At 36.1% G+C, this 20,309-nt stretch overlaps 1 protein-coding gene across 1 annotated transcript in view; it reads left to right on the top strand.

Annotated features, from left to right (window-relative positions):
• The window catches only part of Samsn1 (SAM domain, SH3 domain and nuclear localization signals 1), a 146,821-nt gene that overhangs the window by 8,163 nt on the left and 118,349 nt on the right, over nucleotides 1-20,309 (top strand). Inside the window, exon 3 of the mRNA XM_047564799.1 lies at nucleotides 16,314-16,354. Coding sequence (XP_047420755.1) covers nucleotides 16,314-16,354 — 41 coding nt within the window. The remainder of the gene's footprint in view (nucleotides 1-16,313; nucleotides 16,355-20,309) is intronic.

Here is a 20,309-nt window from a genome sequence, read left to right as displayed (position 1 = left end):
TCTGAAGCATGAATTTCTTTCTTATTCCTAGTATTTGTGTTTATTTCTGCCTTTCTCTTTCTTTCTTTCCCTTATTTCAAGAGAAATGTATTTTGGACAAATCTTTACAGTATCAGAAAACTCATTATTTTTGGCTGTGTTCTCTAGAAATACTGTGAGAACTCCCCTAATGTGCATTGAGCTCTACCTGTAGTTCCTAGCCCTCCATCCAAATGTATCTGTAGCCTTCCCAGAGAGAACAGGTGCTTTCAAAATCTGTAGAATTAACCTAACAGCACTTCTAGTTTTTATAGTGGAAATTACAACTCACACTGAAAGTAATGTCATTGGCCAGATGAGTTGAAAAGAAAAATCAAAATAAGAGAAGAATGCTGAGCGTTTTGGTTTCTCATAAGAGGTATTTTATTCATACATATTTATTAAGAATTTTACTATTTGGAAAACAATTTTAAGCATGAAGGGGGTTCCATGCTATCCCACTCCTTGGTTTAAGCCCAAAGGACTTACAATCAGCATATTACAGTGATACAGTCACATCAATGTTTATAGCAGCTCAATTCACCATAGCTAAAATAGGGAACCAACCTAGATCCTTCAACAGATGAATGGATAAAGAAAATGTACACACACACACACACACACACACACACACACACACACATATACACAATGGAATATTACTCAGCTTTAAAGAAGAATGAAATTATGGCATTTGTTAGTAAATGGATAGAGTTGGAATATCATGCTTAAGCAAAATAAACCAAACCCCAAAACCAAAGGCTGATTGTTTTCTCTGACATGTGGATGATAATTCACAATGGCTGGTGGGGGTTGGGGTGGGGGCTGGGGCTGGGGCTGGGGCTGGGGCTGGGGCTGGGGTTGGGGGTGGATAAGAAAGAACAGAGTTACTTTAGATTAGGTAGAGGGGAGTGAAGGGAGGGGAAGGGATATGGGGGTAGGAATGATAGTAGAGTGAAACAGACATTATTATCCCACGTATATGACTGATGTGATCCTACAATATGTATAATCAGAAAAATGAGAGATCTATAGAAATATTTAAATGCATTCTACTGTCATGTAAAACAAATTAGAATAAATAAAAAGATTTTTAAAAGGAAGTTTACTTACAGGCTTTAAATGATTCTGGAATATCATGAATATTCAGCTTGTAATTAAATGGGAATGGTAATTTAGAACTGGTCCAGAAAGGGATCAATTAAAACATGGTATTTTATTAAATTTAAAAAAACAATAACAACTCATCTACTTATAGTCTATTAACAAAGTCAAGGGGTTTTAAAGGGCTGCTGTTAAAAATGGGGTAAAAACTTCCATAGAGTGAATAAATAAATAAATAAATATTACATATAATGTATATAAATATAAATGTAACAAATATAAGTATATTTATATTGAATGTTGAAAGAAAACATAGTAATATTCTAACCTAAAGACTGGCCACTCTCTTATTATATTATTTTAAGTGTTGAATGTACATGCTCGATCCTGTACATGCTTTAGTATCTCCTAATTATGTCCAGAGGTAATAAATATCTTGAATTAGAAAAAGAGTGAGAACATAAAATTTTGTATCTCTGCCAATTTGGGGTTAACTAGATCAAACCTTAAATATCTGGTTTGCCATCTATATTGATTGATGGAAGCAAATAATCATCAATTTTCAACTTCATTTTATATCTCATAAATTACATCGATGATAAATTTGAGCTTTTTATTAAAAAAATGAGTTTATATGTGAGGCAGGAGCGATGTTCTTATTATTTATATTTTGCACATAGTGGTCATTTAATAAATAGTTGTATACAAAATGATTAATGAAGATTCATTTATTTTCACACTAGCCACATTTTATTTTATTTTAATTTTTTAATTTTTTAATTTTTTTAGAGACTGCATTTTGATTCATTGTACACAGATGGGGTACAACTTTTCGTTTCTGTGGTTGTACAAGATGTAGATTCACACCATTTGTGTAATCATACATCCACATAGGGTAATGATGTCTGTCTCAGTCCACTATCTTTCCTTTCCCCCTCTCATTTCCCTATACACAATCCAAAGTTCCTCCATTCTTCTGTTACCCGCCACCCTCCAACCCCATTATGTATCATCATCCACTTATCAGAGAAAACATTCGGTCTTTGGTTTTTTGGGATTGGCTGATGAAAGTATTAATAATGGTGAGTCAATGATGGAGGGTCTAAAATTGTGAGTTTTGGGGGAGAACAGAAATGAATTATCTACTTATGAGATACGTGACCTTGGAAATGTACTTGAATTCTCCCAACCTCAGTCTCCTTCTGCTGTAAAATGAGGAGAATGAGCCTCTGTATCAGTCTGGTTAAGCACAATTGCAGAGAACGGAATCTGCTCTTGCTAATGGAAGCAGGAAGGATTTAGCACATAAGTTAGAGGACCACAAGAAGAACCAATATTTCACACTCCAGAGCAAGGATTGCAAATTACAACCTGAGCAGCCTGAATTTGTACTGTCTGTGAGCTAAGAATGGCCTTTACATTTTTAAAAGTTTGTTTAAAAACAAAAATAAATGAACCTACAGAATGCAATAGAATCTATCTGTAGCTGACAACCCTAAAATATTTGTCCGACTCTTCACAGAAAAAGGTTGCTATCTCTGCCCTAGAGCTTCAATGTACAGTCACAGTGGCAACTGAGTACTTGAAAAATGGCTAGATGGAACTAAGTGTAAAAAAGAAGGTCATGTTGTAAAGACTTCATATAAAGAGTGTGAAATATCATAATAGTTTTATATTGATTGTTGAATTATAATATTTGAAATAGGTTAAATAAAATGCCAGTCATTTCTTTTACATAGTTGCTGGGTGTGACCTCTACTTCCCCATGCCACCTTCTCGGTTTCTTGTAAATGCATATGTTCTGCCAAACTTAAGTCACATCTGTTATCCAGGCTTCACGGGAACTTGTGGAATGTGGTTTTCAGCCTGTGGCTCCTGCAGCTGGGAGACAGGCCAGAGGAAAACATGCCAGAGTCACACCTCGACCGTAGGCACAAAGAGTGACTGACTTCTGCAGGTGACTCTTCTCTTTTACAGAAAGTAAATGTCATTTCCACTTCAGGGTCCCAGTTTTAGGCTCACATTGAAATGACTTGGAGATAACTATTCTCCAACATTTGGGGTTTGAAAAACTTTAATAACTGAAAACATCATTTTTTCCCTCCCAGTTACAATGGCAAAGGAAAGACTATTTAATACCATTATATTTTAGAAAAAATTTCAAAGGATTTGTACACAGAGGGGGCTGGGGAGATAGCTTAGTCCGTAGAGTGCTTGCCTTGTAAGCACAAGGCCCTGGGTTCGATCCCCCCCCAAAAAAAAGATTTGTACACTGAAAGAATTTATTATAACTTCTGGCAGTTGTTTTCAACGGCAGATGGACTTAAGGATCACCTAAAGATACAAATAGCTAGCTCAACCCCACTCTGAATCCACTCCTGTTCATTAAAAATACAGTGACTATGTGTTTAACTTTAGACATTCTAGTAGTCACAATCCAAAATATTTTTAAAAGAAACAGATAAAGTAAATTTAAAAATGAATTATATGTAAATGAACTGATCCAAAATATTATAATTTCAATACACAATTAATTATGTTCTTGTACATCTCAATTCATATGCTAGGGCTTCAGTGATTAAAGTGAGTTCGGCCTCAGAGAAGCAATAAAAAAGGTCTATTTTTATCTACCTTTGGTTTTCAAATCAAAATTAAATTAAAATTTATTTCCTAAATCTTATCGGTCACATATACAAAGCTCAATACCCTCATGAGCACTTGATGGTGGTGGTATCATTGAAGCATCAGATAATTAGATAGTATTAATTCTCCACCTCACTCAGGGCAGTTTGAATATTAAAGAATAAAAAATACTTGATGACAAGATTTAGTTACACAGATTTAGAATGAACATAGATATTAAAATATGACTAACTTGATAAGAAATATTTAGTTATATATTTAGAAAGAAACAAAATTATATGGAGCACACATTTACCAGAGAGGAAGCTGAGGCTGGTGACTCTTTTGAAGTGACAGGTGTTGTCAAGTCTGGATTTGTGGCTTCCCCCACTGCTCATATTATTTGACCTCGGCCACCAGTGTGTTTGTGTATGGTGTGGGCACACACATGTACACAAGAGTGAGAGAGACTAGAAGAGGTGTTGATGGGAGAATTTGGGGGAAGATGAAAGTGAGGAGGAGGGCAAGATAGTATGAGGGAAAAAATAAAAACCTCCGCAGTATAATATATATGCTAAATATAATCTGTTATCTAGAGGACATAGCAGACAGAACTTGAGATGGGCAATGAAGTTAATAGACTTGCATTTTATTCTTGATCCCAGGCTGGGAACTGTGTATCCTTGGGAATGTTATTGAACTTCTCTGACCTTAAGTTTTCTGAGCGATCAAATATGGATAAAAATATCTGTGTCTTTGTTTGTAGGGAGGATCAAATGTTATAACACACGTTAAGCACCTGGCATAGTGTGTGTTAATGATCATTTCCCTTCCTTGTGCAAACCATCACATTGGGGCAGAGTGATTTTTTAATTTAATATCCTTGATTAAATGACTTTAAGTCAAACTCTCACTTGAGCTTCATGTCATTTTAAAATAATTTCTCAAAATAATTTGTAATCAGCACTCCTTACCTAAAAGCATTGATTTTCACTGGTCTGGACAAGAAGAAGCAACAGGATTTATTGTTGATGTGCATTAGGAAACCTGAGATTTTAATCTCTGCAAATTGCCTCAAGGTCCCTGGTGTAGTGCAGTGTTTGACAATTCAACCTCAGATTCCCCATCACACATAGATAGTTATAAACAAGGAAATCTATCATAGCGCACATTTGTTCACCTATTAATTCATATTTCAATGCTTTCTTTTACTTTTAAATTTAAATATTTAAAAAATGAAAGTTTAATTTTTTATATATCTACTCATCAACATTCTGCACTCATGAAAAGCATGGGAGAAATCAATTAAATTGTTCCCAGTTACTAGATGTTAATGAGTGGGTAATATAGCAGAATCAAGCACAGTTTTAAGGACAAACAATGTGAAGCGGGTCTAACAGTTGGTTAGAACTCAGTACTAATGAAGCCAAGGTCAGGGGTTTAATCCTCTTATGACCAGTTAGTTTTGCTCTATCCTATAGCCAGTAGCAGCATTGGTGACCCCGGTCAGACATCTTGGATATGCACTCTACTGATCATCAAAGGGTCTGGGTTTGAGGACAGGGCCACCATACAAAACCATTACCCATGACAGGAAAAGCAACTCCAGGGAGGACCCGCCTTGCTTCCTTTGCCCATGAAGGCTTTCCATCACTATAATCAGTCTCAAGGCCACCAGGTGCAATTCTCAGCTTCAGCTTAGGATAATTCATGGGACAATAGTAAAAGCATTAAGAAAGAAAACTCAGTTCTCACCCTGGCTTGGTTCCTAAATAGCATTGAAGAAGTCATTATCCAATCTGGAACTCAGTTTCCACCTCCATAAAATAAAAAGATTAGATTAGGTGCTCTCTAAGGTCTTTTACTGCTCTAAAATGGTTCCATGAATACATTTAAAGTTTCTTTTTTCTTGGAAGAGGGAAGAACTGTTTAACATTAAACATTATTGTTTTCCTTTCTGAATTGCAGCCGGAATTCTAAGTTGGGCTCAAATGAACTCCTCTGTATTAGAGAGAGGGAGGAGGAGAGAGAGGGAGAGAGAGAGAGATTTAAGGAATTGGCTCATGCGATTGTGTAGGCTAACACTCCAAAATTTATCAAACAGTACAGCAGGCTACAAACCCAGGGACGAGTTTATGCTGAAACTGGAGTTTGAGGGCAGTCTGGAGGCAGATTCCCTGTTCCTTGGGTGGGGGTGGGGGTGGAGGTGTTCTTATCAAAAAGCCTTAAACTGATTAATTGAGGCCCACTCACATTATGGAGGGTGATTTACTTAACGTCTACTGCTCAAAATGTCAAGCTCATCTAGAAAATGCTTTCATGACATTATAGAATGGTGCTTTACTACATATTATCGTACTGTGACTTATACATGTTGACACACAAAAATAACCATCATATCTGCTTTCTGCACCTGTGTTCTTGTGCGATCTTCACTTTTCTATGTGACTTAATTCCAATTGAATATGGCAAAGGTGACAAGAGCGACTTCCATAATTAGGTTACAAAAGGCTTGCTATGAGATCATCATTATGGTCTTCTTGGCTTGCATGTTACTCTGAAGCAAGATCCCATATACAGGAGTCCCATGTGGCAAGGAATAACCAGTAAGAAAATAAGGCCTTCAATTCCACAGCCTTCTGAAGATTGAATGTTGTTGACAATCACTGACTGAACCTGGAAAAAAGACCCTTTCCCCAGCTGAACCTATGAAGGTGACCTTAGTCCTTGGGCCAACAACTTCTTGCAAACTTTTGAGAGACTACAAAACAGAAATGAGTTAGATGATTTAGTCACAGAAACTGTGAGATAAGAAGTGGGTTTCACTTTCAATCACTAAATTTTGGAGTAATTTGTTGTGTAGGAAAAAATAACTGGTTCAGAAATTTAAACTAATGTAAATGTTGATCAGGATTATTTGTAGATAATCAAATCCTAGTTAATTTAAGCAAAATGAAATATACACAAGTTTTTTTTAGGTTACTCAGAGCTCAAAATCTTTGTAACTCTCAGCTTGTAGAAATTACTTTAAGCACACTACAAACCAGCCAGCCAAGAGAGCTGTTGCTTCTGCCACAACCAGGAAGCAACCAAATCAAGAAGTCACTACTGCAGTGGTGAGTTCCAAATCACATTCTGCTGAGATTTGTGACATTAAAAAAAGACTGCCATTATATTAGTTTAAGGCATTCATTCTAATCTGTTTTAATAAACTAATACAATGGCAAGATGCAGAATAATCCCAGGGTTCTCTCTCTAGGGACTTTATAAAGTCAAATCACTGGTAACATGAAAATTGACTTTGGATTGTAATGAACAATGCTTTTAGTTTTGCTAAGTTTCTTACTATGCTTACCAAAAATAAAAAAAATAAATAAAAATCCAATAAGCCCATAAAAAAAAAAGACTGATTGAACCAGGCACAGTGGTGCACGCTTGTAATCCCAGCAACTGGGGAGGTTGAGGCTGAAGGATCTCAAGTTCAAGGTCAGCCTCAACAACTTAGGGAGACCCTGTCTCAAAACAAAAATTTAAAAGGGCTAGGGAAGTAGATCATGGTAAAGCACTCCTGGATTCAATCCACAGTGCCTAAATAAATAAATAAATAAATAAAAATAAAAGTAAAAGAGGCTGCTCACACTTGATTTTTCCTTGTGTTGTTTCACATTAGTGTCTACAACCTGGGGCCTTTTTAGTACACCTGTTTCTAATAGTCAGGATTATTAGATGTGTTTCCTCCCTTCCTTTCCTTTTCCTTCCCCTCTTTCTCTTTTTCCTCCTTCTACATACTGATTTTAGGGTCAATGAATGACAGATGTTCACCCAAACACACACACACACACACACACACACACACACACACACACACACCCTACCCAAATATCTAGAGAATAACATAAGAAATCGTGTGATTAAATTCTATAATATAAATATCAAGTATAACTTCTACAAGAATTATAAAAAATAATTTGAAAAATAATATCACATAGTAAGCAGGAATACAGAATTTTGCAGGTCAACAAATGTAAAAATCCCAGCTTTGAAATTTACCAGCTATGTGATCTTACACAAGTTCCCTAAACTCTTTAAGCTCTTCTTTTTCTCTTACAATATGAGAAAACCATTAATTACCTCTTCTCCAGTAGGTGAGAATAAAAAGTGATGAAGTGTTTCACCTTAGGAGCACAGTAGCTGGCACAGAGTAAGTGATCAATAAGAGGTGTTCACTCTAGACACGTGACTGTGGTTTGTGATTTAACTGTATGAGCCGCGTGGAGAAGGTGAGATTTAAACTGGGCTTAAGAAGGAAGAACTAGAGTAATAATTGATAAAAGGCATCAGTCTTACCCAGGGACATCAACACAACAACAAAAAATGGTGAAAGGCAGGTGGTTAAGACATTATCTTTGCACAGTGTCCTAGCACCTTTCACAAAAGGCCTTAAAAAGCACTTAGAGTCCAGTGTCTTATAAATGGATAAATGGACATGTTGAAATGTGACATGTCATCTTAGAATAGGTGAGTAATGGACAGGTCGAGGTAGGTCACTCCCAGGTTGGTATTCTAACCACTTAACTGCATTTCTTACTTGGCTCCAAACTATTAAAGTTGGGAGTTTTTTGTTCTGTCTCCATATTAGCATCAGCATTGACATAGCCATTAATAACAGAGACACTAAAGGAAGAAAATTAGATTAATAATGGCATCCCATCAACTAGGTCTTCATCAAACTCTGAACAAGAGGAGTCAGTGTCAAAACAGTGCACGCAGTCCTTTCCTTGATTTCCGGATTGCATGACTTGCAACAAGCCAACATATAAAGCATAGGTTGTGTCCCTTAAAAAGATGGCTCTTTTCTTCCCTGCTCAATTTTTTCCTATTATACATATGATTTCATACAGCATATTCTATCACCAATTTATATGTGAACACATTTTGGTGGATTTAATTGGTTTCCTCCCGTAAATAGAGATTTATGTTAAAATAAAATGAAATCAATAGATTAAGGTTAATTATGCCCTGTTCTCCTTTTTATTTCCTGGGCTTATGATACGATTACTAATTGAAACTAATGAAAGCCATAGTTATCTCTTTAATCATGTTTTTAAAGATAAAACTGTAAAGCAAAAAAAGTCCATTCCCACTTCAATTTTCTCTTAAAAGCTTTGTCATCTCTACCAGCTTTGGGAAGATCAGGAATCGCAGATCATTTCTACTGAAAGAAATTTTAAGGTTCTCAAATCTTCATTCTACAGATATGAAGAACTTGAAAGGGTCTTTGGATCTTGCCCAGTTTAGTTACAAACCTGGAGCAGCAAGTCAGATTTTGGAGTGCTGGTTTGTTTTTTTCTACCATAAGAAGGAATTGATATTTTTATCCATTTCATTTTCAGTCACTCTTCTTCTGAGTTTGTTTGACTTGATCTTGTTCCATTTGTGACCTTGAGGTTTAAATAAAATAATGATACATGAAATTTAATAAATATGAGTTGTTCTTTCCCTATCTGAAACCTTGTGCAAATATAATTTCATAAATCCTAACACATTTAGGGTTGTTTAAAATAACTCTCTGTTTCAAGAAATCTGGAAGGGTTTTTTATTTATTTATTTTTTTTTGGGGGGGGAAGAATATTTTATAATGCAAATAATTGTCCCCTAGGTAACCTGTTTTGCCATCCTGGATATTTACAGTGCTATGAGAAGAGTTTGTTACTTCAGGATTGATAGACAGCTCACTTAGCACACCAGTAGACAAATGGCAAAGTTCATATGCAATTTACAAGCTCTATCCTTGATGGATTAGATATGGTCCCTGTGCATTCTCCAGGCACTATAAGCCAAAGGATCAGCCCTGAGATGAGGGGCAATGTGTGGATGCTATATATCACCCTCTTAGAGAAATCAGAATTCATTAGCTCTATAGGATTGTTACCTCCAGACAGGAGCTGTGCTGTCTGGCAAGAAAGTCTCCTTTCCCAGCAGGATGAGCTGACTGTTGCTTTTTCTTGGTTTTATTCTCATGGGAGGATGAAATCTGTTTTCCCTGAGAACCATGCCACTATTACAGTAAAAATCTGGGGGCCTCCAATGTGCATACTGTCATTTAAATTCATTGGTTCCTTAAGTGTCTATTTTTAATTAACTGTGTTGTTATAAATTACTGAGTATTTTTTAATGATGATGATGGTGACATTCACAAAAAAGATTCATGCATTTAAAACATATAACTGTGTGGTCTACATATTTGTCTTCATATAATACTAAATAATTAGTATTAGTGCTTCAAGAACTGTGTGCTTTCTGAATTGTTTCCTAGTGACATATGGTGTTACGTTTTCTCTGCATTTTTTGTAGCTGATCTCCCTCTGGCCAATAGTGCTTATTTGTGAAATCTCTGATCTAGATGACAGATGAATTCTGTATCTTTGGAATCAAACATAGAAGTAATAACACACTGTTGTGAAGATACCAGGCATAAAATCTATTTTACCACTTTCTAGTTATGTGATCTTGGGCAAGAATCTTGACAGCTCTCTGCCTCAGTTTACCTCTCAATAAATTGAGGATAATGTAATAGTATTAACTGTGTGAGGATTAAATGAATTATTACATGTAGAGCACTTGGAAATTTGGTGTGATCCAAAATGATTGTTCTGCAAATGTGTAAAGTCAAGAAATTACAATAGCATTTAAGCCTTGTCACTCTTAGTTACTCACTTCAACCAACTGGGCTCAGATTAGGCACATTTATTACACTTCTCCTTTGTGACATGTTCCATAACCTGGGAGAGTTCTCCACATTTATAGTCAGGTTCAGAGGCAAGAGAGAGGGGTTCACGACTGATAGACTCCTTTACATTTGTGATCATCTGGTGTTCAACTGCATACATTTTCCCCTCATTTCCAGAATAGGGCTGATAACTGGATACATGTTCTTTCCTCACCCTGCTGGCTTCTGGTGCACTGCAAAATAAGTCTACTTTATTAACTTTGATGTATCATAATCATCCTTGTTGCTAGGTTGTCTTAGAAGTTTTAAAGGGGGCTGAGGATGTAGCTTAGTTGTAGAGCACTTGACTAGCACGTATGAGAACTGGGTCCAATCCACAGTACCACAAAAACCAGAAAGAAAGAAAGAGAATGAGAGAGAGTGTGCATGAGAGAGGGAGAAGAAAGAACTTTTGTTAACCGTTATGTCTTTTTTGAACATCTGTAGGAACTTTCGTTGAAACATAGGAAGGTGAGAATTGTCCAGAAATGCACCCACTCGGTTTGGAAGTGGTAGTCTTAGAATTACTGTACTATAATATTAATAAAACCATTTTAGTTATGCAGGTGACCAATCTTTGTTCTTTCTTTAAAAATTTTTTTTTGAATGTGAAATCTTTTTTTTTTTTTATTCTTTTATTTGTACGCGGTACTGAGAATTGAACTTAGTGCCTCACACATGTGAGGCAAATGCTCTAACACTGAGCCACAAACCCAGCCCCAATCTTTGTTCTTTCAAGAGATTGTATTGAAAAAGTAGAAATAAAATTATTTTAATGGAAATGCGTATGCATATATACAAACATATACAAGCACACATACATGTGTGTGTATATATATGTATGTATGTTCATATATATTTGTATATATGTTCAACTCTTGCCTGATATCAGGATTTTATGTAACTCTTAATGAAAAATTTATCTATAAGTATTTTTAATGTGTTTGGCATCATCTAAACATTTAATGCAGGTTAGCTTATTTAGCCTTCAAAGTTAAGAAAGTGGAATCTGAGAGAATCCTGAGATCAATAGTCATTGATGGGAGATAACTGAAAGAAAACCACTTGAAATTCTTCATTGCTTCTGAAATAGGGATGGGCGCAGGAAATACTACCTCAAAATGTGGCACCTTGAAATACAGAGTATTTTAAGCTGAAGGAGATTGAGAAAAAACATAGAAGCAGGAAGGCTTTTCTGATCTGCTTGTACCTCCTCTTTCCTAAAATGGGTCATAGAAACCAGAATTTTCCTCACCCATTTCTCCCCTGAAGCAGTCACAAACACTAGGATTTCCCTCACTCCTTCTTCTGTGAGGCAGGCCATAAAACCCAGGAAGGTTATTCTCTGAACTTCTCCCTTTCTCCTCTCTCCAAAGTCCTCTGGTCATAGGTAGTCTGCCTTATCCCTGGAAAGAAGACATACCACAAAGATAGGCTAAGAAGTTTCTCAACAAACAGGCCTTTCTAAGTTTCCCCAGGATACCACCATTGGATTGTACCCTAATATCTTCCATACTTTGCATGACTGTCCATAAAAACACACAAATTTCCCTAGGACTTTGGGGTTTCATTTTTGAGTTATCCATGCCATGTATAATTTTTATTAAATAAGTACTTTCCTCTTTTGATCATTTTTTTAAATAGATGTCAGCCAGGAAACTTGAAGGGTGAGGAAAACATATTTCCTCCCTTACAACAGTGTCAGTACCTAGTAGATGCTCAATAAATGTTTGTTAAATGAACTGTCAATGTAGGAATGAATGAATTGTACAATTCCAAATAAGTATATTAGAATAAAAAAAAGTAACTAGCATCTAATCAAGATAATGCACTGCATGCATGTCCCTAGATATGTCAATTTACCATTTTTAGCCTCAGTTTATTCACTTGTAAATCAAAGGTAAGATTCTATCTGTTTCACAGTCTTAAAAATGCACCACGGGTTTTCCACCATCAGTTACTGCCAATCGTTTTTCTCTGGTATAAAAACACCTTTCATATTTCCATTAGCTAAAAAAAAACAGCTCCTAAAATGCACTTCGTTCTTCCTTTGACTTTGTAATTCGAAAATAAGATTGATAAACCAATAATGCAAGAAACATGTACAGATTAGATTCAAGATCAAAGAGCAATCATCTGTCACCAGGGTATGAGAACAGAAATATGATATTTGATATCCAAAATGTATCTCTTCTTTTAGGCAGGACCTTCTTTTTCTTAATTTCTCACACTATCTAAACACATGTATCTGTACATGTATATATATATACATATGAATATGTGCACATGTATATATGTATATATGAGTATGCATACATGTATATATACGTACATATATATGAGTATGGGCACATGCATATATACATATATATATGAGTATGTGTACATGTATACATACATACATATATATGAATTTGTCCCAGTTTCATAGTTATGTAGAAATACTTTTCTCCTGAAGGCTGCATGCACTTTATGAATAACACAGATTGAACTTATTCCTTAGTTTTTACTGATTTGTTTCTACGTATCATGTTTTTATTTTCCTAACAATTTCAAGGAGCAAAAATTAAATTAAGCCACACATTCCCCAGTGAATGAAAATAAAGACCAATGATCAGTGCTTGGCTTAGGAGATAATGAAATGAGAACTAATGAAAGAAAGTTTTACCTGGTATTTATGGCAACTGTCAAATTAATGGACTAGATGGAATTATCTCACTGATGCTCTGAAATGGTATCTTCCTTTTGGAGTGAGAACGTAGCACACAACATGCACGCGCGCGCGCACACACACACACACACACGCACGCTCCCAGCTGTAGTTCTAAAAATAAAGCTGTATGTAGTCTTTCTTGACTTGCCCCTCTAGAAATAAAGAACCTAGGGTCTGAACTCCAAAGTACGAGACAGTCTGCTTATGTAAGCAGAAGTCAGAGTGGAAAGCAGTTTATATTTTCCACAGCTGCTTTGAGTCTGGCACAAGCAGTACTAAAAATTACTTAACCAGTTCAGTAGTAATCTACAACTAGGCGACACCCAGGGAACAGGCCTATTATTCTAATTAAGTAGACATTGCCCTGTTTAAGTAATCCCCTTTCCTCGCATAATCACACTTCAGACCCGACTTTAATGTGCTTGACTCCAGGCCCTGGAGGAAGCAGGCTGCCTAAGGAGAACTGCATTAACTCCTTCATCTTAGCTGGAATATAAGGAAGTTCATTTTTTTTTCCCCAAAGTATTCATTACAAGAAAATTTGTTAACAAAAGATCCCCAAATCTAAGCAGATTTATTAGAAGAAAAAATCGGATGACCCATTTCCAGTAAAACAGAAAGAAGTGGATAGTCCCTAGAGAATGTGATAATATATGTCCTAAAAGTCTCTATCCCATGGTCTGAAATTATTTGTCTTGGTCCAGATGTTCCTAAAACACAACCCAGAAAATAATTGTTTCTCTTTCCCCACACTGCATGATTAGCAGTCACAAATCCTTAACCAATTTTGTGTGTGTTCAAACCTGACTACAAGTATTAATTTAAAAAAGAATTCACTATATGAAACAGGAGACCGCTGGAATAATAAATATACCATCTCCCTGAGTTCAAACACTCTAGTCTGAACTGCACATGAATTTTGTGAGCCATCTAGAATTAATCCGTTTGAAAGAAAAGACAATGAAAAACTGATATAATAAGCTGATAAGCTGATTAAAAGTCATGTGTTCAAATGATTAAAAATACAAAATGTATCTACTATTTCTCATTTTCCTTTTTGCAGATTCACTTCTTGTACTGGCTAACTCTAGACCAGATCCCTTTCTAGTCTCACAAAAGGCAGAATCTATTTCAAAGATGGCAGGATTTGTAATCTCAAGAGAGTTAACTAAACCCATAGGACAAATGAATGAGACTTGGGATAATGAATTCTGACTCTTGAGATATATGTGGCCCAGGTAGCATTGATGGTGTGAATAAGGAGATAGTCCCTTCCTAGTAAATTTCAAATATATATGACGGAAAACATTGCTACAAAGATGGATGTCCATGCTCTCTCCTGATGACCATTTCTAAGCTGCTTAAACTTTGCGACTGATCATGGTGAAAAAAACACAAGTAGCTTCTAGACTGAGGCTTAGTGGCATCTAGACTGAGACCTGAAGGATTTCATAGAAGACCCTGGATAGAGATCGGTAATTTTTAGGACACATGAGGACAAAGCCCAGAGACTTGAAGGAGTTGTCAGTCTCACCATTAACTCCTCAGAAGCCTGTTGATGTTTCAGTTCTCCACAGAACTGGGTTCTAACTCCCACTTCTTTACCTACACTCCACTCTGCTACTAGGCATCCTCCTATGGGGAATCCATACAAATTTCAAACCTGTCAAAACTTGTTCCTCATTCATCCTTTGAATGATCTCGCTGACAAGTGAATGATGACACATAATGGGGGGTGGGAGGGAGGCAAGAATGGAGGAAGGAGGAACTGTATAGAGGGAAAAAAAGCGGTGGGAGGGGTGGGGGGAAAGGAAAAAATAACAGAATGAACCAAATGCCATTACCCTATGTAAATGTATGATTACACAAATGGTACGCCTCTACTTCATGTACAAACAGAGAAACAACATGTATCCCATTTGTTTACAATAAAAAAAAAAATAAAAAGAAAAAAACTTGTTCCTCAAGGTGGGGGACTTGTTTCAGTATATAGGCTTTCAGTAAAGCTCTGCTCAAAAACTGGAAAAAACAGGAGATTCAAATTATCATCCGATTGCTAAATGTTAGAAACAATAAGAGTTAGAGAAAGGACCCCCTAATCACTATGTTGGGGAAAGATTTTGATTTGACTCTCACAAACTGATACCTTTAAGTATTTGGGTAATAGAACCATCTTTGCTTTTTCTGATTTTCTTTCACCATTCTTTCTAGGCTTTTCGTTTCTTTTCCCCATTATATAGAATATTGTTCCAATTTTTTTAGTTTGCAAATTCTAGAATATTGTTCCAATTTTTAGTTTGCGAATTCTTACCATACCAAACAGATCAAACTTGCGAGAACATAATCTGCTGTCTCTAATGCAGTACATATTCAGTACAGGTTTTTTGAATGAAGTGGGGGACAAAAAATAGAATCTGAGGGATTTTCAAAGAGGCCTGAGGCGGGAACTTTAGCCCTTTCAAGGATGGTGGCATATGGGGTGACTTATTCTTCCTCTAAAAGTATAAGGGGTTTTGCACACCATTCAATTGCCCTGAAGAGAAAAGTCAGATAAATCACAGATGATTTCAACACCCCCAAGGTATTGTAATAAGCTGCTTTCCCTCATTGACTGGGAAGGTACAGGGCTGGTGATATAGCCAGGTGATGCAACCATTGTCTAGCATCCTGGTCTGAGATCAAATTGAAACACCTGGGTTGGATTGCCAGCGCTGCAAAAGAGAAAATGTACGATATAATGCAATTAGTATACGCTGGCATGCTTTTCTCCCCTCGGTTTTGCCGGTCTGAAGTTGTGAGTATTCAATTGTATGCTTTTATTTAAAAGACCGTTTTTGTTTTTTTTAAACTGGTGACAGCTTAGAATGAGGTATAAATTGTAGTTAATAAGGAAAACATTCTAACATTCTTAAAGTTGCAAAGATGAAAGGAGAAAAACAAAACAAAATGAACATCTACGTGACACAATACTGAAAACCGGAAGAAACCCTATTTTACTAGGTAAGATAAAAAGCTGCATTTGGTTTGTACTGCAAGGCTGAGTACTACTTGAATTATTTCTGATTTCTTTCTTTTTCTATTTTATAGGAAGTTTCTAATTTTGACAATGAAGAATCAAAAAAGAAAAAGTAAGTCAAATTTACTTTATAAACTTTATGTTCTCTTAGTTGTTGATTATGATGTGGATTATGACTATTTTAGTGGATTTTCTGCACAAGTACTTTTTTGTTGTTGTTGTTGTTTTTAACTATCCTGTGCAGATCTGGGTGTGTATAATTCAGTTACCATTTCTGTTTATACTGCTGCATAAGAAACCCGTTTCTGTAGACAGGGATGGTGAAAATTATATTTTCAGAAGAAAAAAATGTTTAAACTAGGCTCAGATTAAAGTGGGAGTCTACTTGAACATGTTTCTATCAGTGGTCTACTAATCTTCTAAAGAATTCATCTAATCCAAATACAAGTGTGTTTGCAGTTTTGGGTTATTTAGGTCAGGCCCGGCTTTACATTCAGCACACAGAGCTGCCAGAGGACGTGACATACACATGTGGCATCAGGCAACGGAATTTTAACTAGTATGCAAGAAATACACAGGGGCAGGAAGTTGGTTTATGGGGAAACTTCCAGATTGGTTGCTGAGGATACAGAAGAGCTTCCTTGCATCCTGGTCTGAGACCAAATTGTCAGTTGGGTGAGATTCTCTGAGTGCCTCTTTCTCCACAGTCCTTGCCCTCCCCTGGCCCTTGTGCTGTTTTCCACATTCTTTCCTCCTTTCCTGCTCACAGCATTCTCCCAGTTGAGAATAAAACTGCATCCGTAGTAAGTGGGTAATTCACAGCTCAGGGTGCCTGCCAGGCAGGGGGAGTTGTATTTTGCCAGATTTGAAGTACTTGAATTGCAACATTGACATTTTCAGCATGAGGTTAGGCCAGTGAAGAACTGGCAGTCTTCAAGCCCCACCTACCTAGCTGTTTATCCAGGGATAAGCAAAACTCTAGGTCAAACATTTAAACAAAATTGCAATTGTTGACTTATGATTGATATGTTCACAGATTAGAGGATACCAAAATATCGAGGGGCAGACGGAGGATAAATTAAAGAGGAAGTGACTGAGGCTGTCCAAATTATGCTTTTTCCAACATAAAAATCTATTGCGGTGCTCTTTAGACTTCAACCAGTGAAAACAAAATCAAAGATCTTTTAAGTTCCTCAGTTGTTTCCCTCAATTATTATTCCTGAGGGGAATAGCATCGCGTGCCTTTACATACCTACCTCACTTAGTAATAATATAAGTAGTTTTTAGCTAAGAGATGTCCTAAGCATTTGGCATTAAAACATTTAAAACAAACAAAAATTGTTAAGAAGGAAAGAAACTTACATATGCAGGTTTTTGCTTACAATCCTAAGTTGAAAAAAAAAAAAAAAAGAAAGCAGGAAAACTTGGCTTTAATTTAGTGACTATTGAATAGCACTAGTGGAAATCTAATGCTTTAACAAGGGTAGTTATGCATAGGAGGTGAGTGTATTCATTCATGCTACATCAGTTAACGTAGTCAAATAAGTTTAGTCCCATACTTAGCATCTGTTTTAAAACATATTAGCATGGAATTTTTCAACACACAGAGGAGGAGATAATGATGAACTCACATTGCCAAGTTTGAACAAGAGCAGCTACCATTGATCTTATTTTGGCTTAACTCATTTTACAAGCCCATTCTATTCCCACTCTTTTCCTTTTTTTTTTTTTAATAAAGCAGATCACAGGCATGTAATTTCACATTTCAATATATACTATTGTAAAAAAGAACTATTTATTAAAAAAGCATAATCAAAATACCACTACTTTTTTTTATGTCAAAATGAACTTTAATGTTATGCATATCTTTAAAATAATAAATATGATTATTACTTAGAAAACCAAAATAATTCATTACTGGAACTGAAAAGAGAATTTAGTAAGACTTACAATTATAAAATCAAACTACCAAAACCAATATAATGTCTCTACTCACACACTATCTAACCAGAAAATATAATCAACAACAAGTTAGTATTTACAAAAGTTATTATGTTTCTAGGAGTAAACCACTATGGGATAGTTAAGATACTAATGGAGAAAAACTTTCACATTCTCTTAAAAGACTTTGAAGATTATTTGACTAAATGGAGAGACATTTCAGGATTTTGGATGAGATGTTTGACTACTATGAACGTTTCAGTTTTTCTCCCATTTAACTTATAATTTCAATGTGAAACCAATCAAAATTCCTGTTGGGTTTCTTTGTTTTTTTTTTTTCTTGCACCACCAACATTTTAATTTTTTCATTCGTCTTTTACTTTTTTTATTGGAAAATTTTACCTACTTACAAAAGGAAACAGAATATAGTCATAAGCCATGAGGTACTATCACTGTATATCATTGGCATCAACAGCTATGCATTCATGACCAACTTAATTTTATCGATAGTACCTCATCCCTCTACTCTATTTTTTTCTTTTTTATTATTGTAAACACATGGGACACATGTTGTTTCTCTGTTTGTACATGGCGTAAAGGCATACCATTTGTGTAATCATAAATTTAAATAGGGTAATGTTGTTTGATTCATTCTGTTATTTTTTCCCTTCCCCCCACACCTCCCACCCCTCTTTTCCCTCTATACAGTCCTTCCTTCCTCCATTCTTGCCCCTCTCCCTAACCCTAACTCTAACCCTAACACTAACCCCTCCCACCCCCCATTATGTGTCATCATCCACTTATTAGCGATATCATTCATCCTTTGGTTTTTTGAGATTGGCTTATCTCACTTAGCATGATATTCTCCAATTTCATCCATTTGCCTGCAGATGCCATAATTTTATCATTCCGTATGGCTAAGTAATATTCCATTGTGTATATATATATATATATATATATATATATATATATATACACCACAGTTTCTTAATCCAATCATCAATTGAAGGACATCTAGGTTGGTTCCACAATCTGGCTATGGTGAATTGAGCAGCTATGAACATTGATGTGACTGTATCTCTGTAGTATGCTGATTTTAAGTCCTTTGGGTTTAGACCAAGGAGTGGGATAGCTGGGTCAAATGGTGGTTCCATTCCAAGTTTTCTAAGGAGACTCCACACTGCTTTCCAGAGTGGCTGCACTAATTTGCAGCCCCACCAGCAATGTATGAGTGTACCTTTCTCCCCACATCCTTGCCAATACCTGTTGTTGCTTGTATTCTTGATAATGGCCATTCTAATTGGGATGAGATGGAATCTTAGGGTGGTTTTGATTTGCATTTCTCTTATTACTAGAGATGTTGAACATTTTTCCATATGTTTGTTGATTGCTTGTAGATCTTCTTCTGTGAAGTGTTATTCATTTCCTTAGCCCATTTGTCGATTGGATTATTTGCATTCTTGGTGTAGAGTTTTTTGAGTTCTTTATAGATTCTGAAGTATGATTGGCAAAAATTTTTTCCCACTCTGTAGGCTCTTTCTTTGCATTGCTGATAGTTTCCTTTGCTGAGAGAAAGCTTTTTAGTTTGAATCTATCCCAATTATTGATTCCTGCTTTTATTTCTTGTGCTCGGGAGTCCTGTTGAGGAAGTCTGGTCCTAAGCCGACATGTTGAAGCTCTGGACCTACTTTTTCTTCTATAAGAAGCAAGGTCTCTGGTCTGATTCCGAGATCCTTAATCCATTTTGAGTTTAGTTTCGTGCATGGTGAGAGATATGGGTTTAGTTTCATTCTGTTGCATATGGATTTCCAATTCTCCCAGCACCATTTGTTGAAGAGGCTATCTTTTCTCCATTGTATATTTTGGGCACCTTTGTCTAGTATGAGAAAATTGTATTTATTTGGGTTTGTGTCCATGTCCTCTATTCTGTACCATTGATCTACCTTTCTATTTTGGTACCAATACCATGCCGTTTTTGTTACTATTGCTCTGTAGTAGAGTTGAAGATCTGGTATTGCGATACCCCCTGCTTCACTCTTTCTGCTGAGGACTGCTTTAGCTATTCTGGGTTTCTTATTCTTCCAGATGAATTTCATAATTGCTTGCTCTTTTTCTGTAAGGTACAT

This window comes from Sciurus carolinensis, chromosome 9 (genome assembly GCF_902686445.1).
Source record: "Sciurus carolinensis chromosome 9, mSciCar1.2, whole genome shotgun sequence".
Lineage (NCBI taxonomy): Eukaryota > Metazoa > Chordata > Mammalia > Rodentia > Sciuridae > Sciurus > Sciurus carolinensis.
The sequence above is the reverse complement of the archived record's forward strand: the minus strand, read 5'-3'. Positions and strand labels throughout refer to the sequence as shown.